Raw genomic sequence first — 9,333 nt, 5'->3', positions numbered from 1 at the left:
TTTTTTGAGATGGAGTCTTCCTCTGTTGCCCAGGCTGGAGTACTGTGGCATGATCTCGGCTCATTGCAACCTCTGCCTCCCGGGTTCAGGCAGTTCTCCTGCATCAGCCTCCTGAGTAGCTGGGACTACAGGCACATGCCACCACACCCGGCTAATTTTTTGTATTTCTAGTAGAGATGGAGTTTCACCGTGTTAGCCAGGATGGTCTTGATCTCCTGACCTTGTGATCCTCCTGCCTTGGCCTCCCAAAGTGCTGGGATTACAGGCATGAGCCACCACACCTGGCCCCATCTCATCTTAAGTTGGAGACCATTTCTATAAGTTTGTGGAAATCTCAGTTTTTCGTTATAATTGTGTTTTCATTTTCCACTGGGTGAGCCAAAGTCTTTGCTACTGTTCCGCCTTCTAAATTTCGTAGTCTTCTTCCCACCACATAAACACCTTTTTCTATTCAAAACAGTTGTAGCACCAGCTTAGATGCCTACCTACAATGCTTACCTTATGTGCTTGAGCTTTCGAGTTTTGACTCTCATTTTGAAGCCTGTAATCTCTCTTATCTTCTTTGGACTCTTCCATGCCTTTAAAATTCATTTTAAAGGAAAATTTATATTACCTGTCTAACTGTTTGTAGTTGAGTGTTTTTAACAATATTGCCAGAACATGAAATGCTTGCTTGCTTTCCAAGCCACAATTACACAGAGTTACATTTAATTGGAAACTTAAATCATAACAAAGGTGGGAAAGATCCTAAATAATGTATCAAAACATTGCACCAAAATGTCATTATAAAAAAATCAACAATGTGACTTTTTGAATTATTTATAAGTAACATAAATACTTACCTTAGGAATGACAAAAGTTCTACTGAAAATCTTTTACTTTTGTTTCTTTGTCTGAATTATTTCAAGTGTTTCATTTTTAGTACTACTCTCTTTTCACCACCACACTAATATAAATCTGCTGATAGATTGAATTAATATTATAGCTCCAAGACCTACTTTTGAACTGTCATCTGTCATCTTTATGTGATTACCACTAATTTTGTGCTGGCCTGGTAGATGTAACTGATTCATAAAAATTAAATTGGTTAAGACCATCAGTGCGATCTTTTTTTTTTTAATGCAAGGTTATTCAGAGCACTGTAAAAAAAAAAAAACAAAAAACCCTGGAAGAGAACTATAATTACTTGGAGGTTAAAAAAATAAAGTATATGGCACTGTTTGAAGATAATGGACAGTTACTATTATTATTAGCATATTTATCTCTAATGCTTACAGTGTATATTGAAAGCATTTTTATTGATTATTAACACTATTGAGATTATTATTGAAAGTAATAAGATGAGCATAATGGATAATCATGTTTTATCTCTTTGTTAATGTCTCAGATAAAGCATTTCACTCATCAGGCTGTGTTAACTAATAATGAGATGCCTTCATTATTTATTTTTTGTTAGAGGTGTTCATTAGAAGCCAAGTAAGTATGTCGTAGTTGTAATTGGTTCTCATGGACTTAGAAAGGACACTGAGTTTTTTTTTTTTGTTTTTTTTTTTTTAATAGAAGGATTTCTGTCTTTTAAAAATAATCTTTTGGTACTATCTTAATAAATTAAAGTATAGCTCATTTAACCCAAGTACCTTCTATTTCTCTTCTCTGGTTAATGATCATTTTCCATTCTAAGTGTTTAACTAGAAGACTTGAGGATATACTGATGGTGTAGAATATTACTCTGAGAGTTTATAGTAATTACACTTTGGATCACTGTTTTTTAAATTCCCCTAAATTATTGTTCATGAGGGTTAACTCTGTTCTTAGCAGCTTTGAATACCTGTCTTCTTAAAGCTTCCAATATTTTCACTTCCACCTAAGCTAATGTACTTTAGAAATGCAGAGAATGAGGGAAGATTCAGTGTTAATTCTGTGCAGCATGCTTTTGACACATTATTTAATTTAAATCATTCATGCTGAGACTGCCTTCATTGGTACAAACTTCCATGAAAGGACACTCTCAGCAATTATAGAACTCAAGTAAAATAATTTGGATAATAATAGCAGATATCTATTGAGTGCTTAATCTGTAAAAGCTTTAAATCTCTCTGGCTTAATCCTTACATGAACACTTGTGGTTGAGGTAGATACTATTATTATGAGCATTTTGAGGAGGATGCTGCGCTCTACAGAGATTGAATTACTTGTTTAAGGTGAAACTACTAATATGTAGCAGAGCTGGGACTGAACCTCAGTCCAAATGACACCAAAATCTGGTTTTAACTATGATGCAATACTGTCAGCTCCACAAGACAAGGAGCAGTTTTGTCTGCCGTCCCTAGAACATAGCACAGAGCTTTCTCCTAATAGGAGTTTGGTATATCTTTGCTGGATGAATGAAAAAAGTTGAGTGAACTGGAAAAATACTCCCTTACATTTAATGTAAATTGTGTGTGTTTTTTTCAATTTGTCATATTATTAGGGAAAAAGAATAATTTGTCAGTGTTTTCTTTGTTAAAGTATGTGTTTTCTTAATTAAAGTATATGATGTTGGCTTGGCACTTTTGGTTAAGTTTGCAATCTATTAATAATTTCCATGCTCCTATTTATTTTTCTACTAGCTAACTGCTCTCCCAATAAACTGTCATGGATATTAGTGCTTTCATTAAGATCTTAGAAGTTTAAAAGCTAGGTTTCTGATAACTGTTGCAATTTAAATTGAATTTGATGTTAGCTTTTTCTTTTAATTGAAGTCTTTGCTAATCAGTATACATAAATACTAAAGAAGATTGTCCTGTAAAATATAAAACATTAGGGAAAGACAAAAACACTGAAAAACAGATCGTTTTCTTATGAATTGATAAGTATGATCAGTTACTGATGAGTATAATGCTGCATCCTTGATCTGCTACCGGGCTTAAGCAGAAAGCATGCCTTAAATCACCCCGGATTACTGTATCTCAAGCTCAAAGATCATTCAGTTTCTGTAGTGTGCTCATTTAGGAAATTGTGGAAAACTTGGCAGACTTTGTTTCTTCATAGTTTATCTATCTGGCAAGTGAAGCCTAATTATCTGTTTAGATTCATCAGAGAAAAGTTTTCAGTTTTTTCTTCTAAGATCCTTGTTTTAAGTTCCTTTACTATTTTTTTGCCTTCTGGCCAAGAAGAAAAGGAGAGAAAAATTACCACCTTTAAAAATTTCTAATATAAATGAAAATCTCACTATTACTCTCTTTTTTATTAGTACATTTTCTGCAAGTCCATTTCAACACTTGAGACTGTGTTTTTCTTAACTCATGTGAGAAGCCATCTTTCCTAGTGGCTTTCTGAGCAATAGTTACGTGAACTTCTTAATTTGAATCATTGTAATTGAAAATCATGTTTCCCCTTAATGATGCTATTAAGATTTCAATTTGCACATAAAACTGCCTGTGGGTTCAACCAGTTCCTGAATAATTCAAGTTTTCATCCAAATTTATCAGTACAGAAATTAAAACACATGTAAACAGTACTTAATGCTTTAAAACAGCTGTGATGATTTCTTCACAGTGCTCCCCTGATAATTAAATTATCAAATCACTCTGCATCTTTCTCTGGGCCACAGATAATTCTAGATTTTTAGCCTTTCCTCAGATAATTTATTTTTTAATTCTCATTTCAAAGCACCATTCAATTTCCATTTTCTTCTACTTTGAGAACACTGGTATAGAACATTTTATGCCAATCAAATGGAACCAGTATTTAATACAATGGGAATATTATTCTTCATAGCCCTACAATTCTACTGAGCAGTATGGAATTTACTAGAAGGATTCTCACTAAAACCTTAAATAGAGCTACAGTCATTAATCATTTGTTGGTATTCATGGGGGATTTGTTTCAGGACATCTGTGGATATAAAAATCTACAGATACTCAAGCCCCTTGTATAAAATGGCCTGGTATTTGTATAAAACCTATGCACATCTGAGATATACTTTAAATAATCTCTAGATTATTTATAATACCTAATACAATGTAAATGCTGTGTAAATAGTTATTATACTGTAGTGTTTAGGAACTGATAAAGGAAAAAACTCTGTACATGTTTAGTACAGAGCCAACTTTTTTTTTTTGGCATGTGAACTGAAATATCACCATTCTTTCTCTTCTGTTTCCTTCCTTTCATCACTCCTCTTTCCATTTTCTCTCTTCTCCTGCTCCTAATTTTCTCCTATCCTAACCAGGGTCCCCGTGGTCCTGAGGGAGTACCAGGAGAGAAGGGCTTACCTGGAGAAGGATTTCCAGGACCAAAGGTAACAATACCTTCTGTACCAGGAAAAGGTGCTTTGTCTTGCATGCTCATTAATTACAAATTTTAAAAATGGATCCTAGCTAATTTTTAGAACTTAAGTATTTTTCATCTTCATCTTCATCCTATTAAATGAAGGAATATGTAAATTTCTCTGTAATGTGAAAGTACGGTAAAATTTGCAACTACAAATAAGTAATTGGCAGACTTCTACTTCATGTAATTAAGAAGTTAAGTATTTTTCTTCTTCATCTTCATCCTATTAAATGAAGGAATATGTAAATTTCTCTGTAATATGAAAGTACAGTAAAATTTGCAACTACAAATAAGTAATTGGCAGACTTCTACTTGATGTAATTACTACATATGAAATTAGAAAAGTCTCTTAAAGTAGTTTGTAGTCATTAAATCCACAGTGATAAATAACATTCTTATGCCTAGAAGTTAAATCATTGAGTGTAGCTATGGCAATGCTTTGCTCACAGCTTTGTTTGTAAAACACAGATAAGAAGCCAATCTATAACAGTACTGTCCTCAATATGACAAGAAAGAAAATTTTACCACAGGAACAAAATGTTATGAAAGACCTTTTTTTACCTGGCAATTGAGAATTTCCTATCATTTCCCATATATAATTCTTGGAGCTCAAGTTGTTCTGTATCAAGGGTTGGCAAACTTTTTCTGTAAAGGGGCAGATAGCAAATATTTTAGGCTTTGTGAGCCATATGGTATCTGCTGTAACTACTTAACTCTGCTGTTGTAGCTTGAAAGCAGCCATAAACAATGTATAAATGAATGAATGTGGCTGTTCCAATAAAACTGTATTTATGAAAAGAAAAACAGGCAGTGGGCTGAATCTGGCTTATAGGCTATAGTTTGCTGTCCCCTGATATAGGCAGTTTGTCTATGATCTTTGGCACATTTGCTGAAAGCCACGTTAAAAACAGTTTTCCAGAATACTTTGAGCAGCATCAACAACATTTCAGAGTATGTAAAGATACATTTGGAGTCCTTCTTTCTTTATTTCCAAAGCCTTTCCCCAAAACACACGCATACATATACACACATACTGCCCAGAGAAGTACATGCTGCTTTCTAAGTGCCTGAGAACCTCCACATCAGTCATTCCATCAAATTACTAAGATCTGACCTTCTCAGTATGGCCTCATCCTCTAAAAGTGCATTTCATTCTCAGCTTCTTCCACCATGATCAATATTCAATTACCTATGAGAAGACTAAATCTTAACTAGATGGAAAACAATTACATAAAAACAAATAATTCATCTTTAATTGTGAGTGACTGCTGGGTTAAATTTTAAAAGAGACCCTTTTTAACGAACACATTTTAATTTATCGTGATAATGGAAATATGTGGGATAAAGGGATATTAATAACACCATTGACTAATCATAGTATCACTATCAGAAGACAGGTCAGCAACTTGGCACGATATCACAGAAAGTTTTATAATACACAATTTCTTGAAATTTTTTTACACTTAGTAAATTTCTATTTCTATTTATGTGTAGCCCAAATAATCTGAAAAATTCAAATAGAATTATTTCTCTTTGAAATCTGTGTTTTTTAAAGAGAAATAAATGAGAAGTGAATATATGAAACATTAAAAATATTTCAGGGTATGTCCTAGTGACAGGTTCAACATACTTTTATATTATATAAAATATGATAAATTGATACTCTTGTAATAGCCTATAGGGATTGACCTCTATCCCATCAAAGAGAGAACACATCATGTTCTGTGCTGTTTTATGGTCAAATATATACAGTTACATTTTGTGGAGATAATCAGAAGAACCCATTAGTCAGAATATTTCATTCCCCAACCAGTCAGACAAATGGGTGTTCTCTGTATGTGCTATTTGCGTCTAATTTGTAAATGTTCTTTGACTTTATCCTTGGTTCTAATAAATTTATTAAATGAATATTACTTCTAATTGATTATATGGTTTATTTTACATAAAAGCACATGAAAGTTTTTGACTTCATATACATTATATTAAGGGTGGAGCTATTCACTTAGGCCATTAACTGTATAAGCATATCCAAGAAGATTTTCCATGAATTCTTTTAAACATAAATTTACAACGAATGTTTATAAACACAGACAAAAAGCTTAATTCTAGCAAGTATTAGTTTACATATTAGTATGATAAATAAATTTTCCTTGTGTGATGGACCCAGTTTCAGCAATATTAAGGAAAAGGAGGCTTGATCCAGCTAGTTATACTATATAATTGATTAGGTGCTCCATTTCCAGAATATTTTTGTTTAAATTCAGAACTGAGCTCTTTTCTAACTTCAGGGATGCTACATATGTGTTTTGCTTGGATAGAGTCCTTCTTGTTTAAGTGTTATGACTAATGTATCTTTTCAAGTTGTAAATCTCAGAGTCAATTAGAATTACCCATTTGTAGTAAACAGTGACTTTGGATGCTTGATTTAAAAAATAATTTTGAAGCACAATTCATAATGTTTGTAATGTAAACTTTTAAAATCCTGGTTTTGGTTGGTGCACTAATATACCTCTCTTGTACTTTCAGGGTGAAAAAGGTTCTGAAGGACCAAGTGGCCCACAGGGACTACAAGGCCTGTCAATCAAAGGGGACAAGGTACTGTATAATAGAGTGTACACTAAAAACAATGCCAATAAAATTATCATTGTTCTTTATGTATGTACATTTCTGAACTGTATACATGACAACTATGCCACACAGGTATCTGGTTAATTATAAATCTAGTATATTCTTTTTTAAAATTAATTATTTTAATTTAATTGTTTGGGGAACATGTGGTGTTAGGTTACATGAGTAAGTTTTTTTTGTGGTGATTTGTGAGATTTTGGTGCACCCATCACCTGAGCAGTATACACTGAACCCAATTTGTGGTCTTTTATCATTCACCCTCTTCCCACCTTTTTGCCTTGAGACCCCAAAGTTCACTGTGTCTTTTTTGTGCCTTTGCATCCTCATAGTTTAGCTCCCATATATAAATGAAAACATATGATGTTTGGTTTTCTATTTCTGAGTTACTTTACTTAGAATAATAGTCTCCAGTCTCATTCAGGTTGCTGCAAATGCCATTAATTCATTCCTTTTTATGGCTGAATAGTATTCCATAGTGTATATATATATAATAGTTTCTTATCTACTCATTGACTGATTGGCATTTAGGTTGGTTCCATGATTTTGCAGTTGCAAATTGTGCTGCTATAAACATGTGTGTACAAGTATCTTTTTTGTATGATGACCTTTTCCTCTGGGTAGATCCTAGTAGTGGGATTGCTGGATCAAATGGTAGTTCTACTTTTAGTTCTTTAAGGAATCTCCACACTGTTTTCCATACTGGTGGTATTAGTTTACATTCCCACCAGCAGTGTAGAAGTGTTCCCTGTTCACTGCATACATGCCAGTATCTATTGTTTTTTGATTTTTTGATTATGGCCATTCTTGCAGGAGTAGGGTGGTATCACATTGTGGTTTTGATTTGCATTTCCCAGATCATTAGTGATGTTGAGCATTTTTTCATGTTTCTTGGCCATTTGTATATCTTCTTTTGAGAATTGCCTATTCATGTCCTTAGCCCACTTTTGATGGGATTTTTTTTTCTTGATAATTTGTTTGAGTTCATTGTAGATTCTGGATATTAGTCCTCTGTCAGATGTACAGATTGTGAAGATTTTCTCCCACTCTGTGGCTTGTCTGTTTACTCTGCTAACTGTTCCTTTTGTCATGCAAAAGCTTTTTAGTTTAATTAAGCCCCAGCTATTTATCTTTGTTTTTATTGTGTTTGATTTTGGGTTCCCCATCATTAAATCCTTGCCTAGGCCAGTGTCTAGAAGGGGTTTTCCAATATTATCTTCTAGAATTTCTACAGTTTCAGGTTTTAGATTTAAGTCCTTGATCCATCTTGAATTGATTTTTGTGTAAGGTGAGAGATGAGGATCCAGTTCTATTCTCCTACATGGGCTTACCAATTATTCTAGCACCATGTGTTAAATAGGGTTTCCTTTCCCCACTTTATGTTTTTGTTTGCTTTGTTGAAGATCAGTTGGTTTTAAGTATGATGGTTTATTCCTGGGTTCTCTATTCTGTTCCATTGGTCTATGTGCCTATTTTTATACTAGTACCATGCCATTTTGGTAACCATAGCCTTATAGTATAGTTAGAAATCAGGTAATTGATGCCTCCAGATTTGTTCTTTTTTCTTTGTCTTGCTTTGGCTATGTGGGCTCTTTTTTGGTTCCATGTGCATTTTAGAATTATTATTATTTTTTAATTCTGTGAAGAATGATAGCAGTATTTTGATGGAAATTGAGTTGAATTTGTAGATTGCTTTTGGCAGTATGGTCATTTTTACAATATTGATTCTACCCATTCATGAGCATGGCATGTGTTTCCATTTGTTCCTGTCATCTATGATGTTTTTCAGCAGTGTTTTGTAGTTTTCTTTGTAGAGGTCTTTCACCTCCTTGGTTAGGTATATTCCTAAGTATTTTATTTTTGCAGCTGTTGTAAAAAGGGTTGAGTTCTTGATTTGATTCTCAGCTTGTTTGCTGTTGGTATATAGAAGAGCTACTGATTTGTGTACATTAATTTTGTATCTGGAAACTTTGCTGAATTCTTTAATCAGTTCTAGGAGCTTTCTGGAGGAGTCTTTAGGGTTTTCTAGGTAAACAGTCATATCATCAGCAAACAGACAGTTTGACCTTTTCTTTACCAACGTGGATGCTGTTTCTTTCTTTCTCTTGTCTGATTGCTCTGGCTAGTACTATGTGGCAGAGGGGTGGTGAGAGTGGGCATCCTTGTCTTGTTCCAGTTCTCAGAGAAAATGCATTCAGCTTTTCCCCATTCAGTATTATGTTAGTCCTGGGTTTGTCATAGATGTCTGTTATTACACTGAGTTATGCTCCTTATATGCCAATTTTCCTGAAAATTTTAATCATAAAGCAATGTCGAATTTTGTCAAATGCATTTTCTGTATCTATTAAGATGATTCTGAGATTTCTGTTTGTTTGGTGTTTTTTTTTTTTTTTT

The 9,333-nt window shown here is 33.6% G+C and overlaps 1 protein-coding gene across 9 annotated transcripts in view; it reads left to right on the top strand.

Moving 5' to 3' along the window:
• The window catches only part of COL28A1 (collagen type XXVIII alpha 1 chain), a 207,356-nt gene that overhangs the window by 94,492 nt on the left and 103,531 nt on the right, over window positions 1-9,333 (top strand). For all 9 annotated transcript variants that reach the window (XM_037737295.1, XM_037737294.1, XM_037737293.1 and 6 more), the window contains 2 exons: window positions 4,214-4,282; window positions 6,841-6,909. In XM_037737295.1, the coding sequence (XP_037593223.1) occupies window positions 4,214-4,282; window positions 6,841-6,909 (138 nt within the window). The remainder of the gene's footprint in view (window positions 1-4,213; window positions 4,283-6,840; window positions 6,910-9,333) is intronic.

The sequence above is a fragment of the Cebus imitator genome, unplaced genomic scaffold (assembly GCF_001604975.1).
Source record: "Cebus imitator isolate Cc_AM_T3 unplaced genomic scaffold, Cebus_imitator-1.0 Scaffold37, whole genome shotgun sequence".
In the NCBI taxonomy this organism is placed as follows: Eukaryota; Metazoa; Chordata; class Mammalia; order Primates; family Cebidae; genus Cebus; species Cebus imitator.
This window is presented reverse-complemented; position numbering and strand designations above follow the sequence as displayed.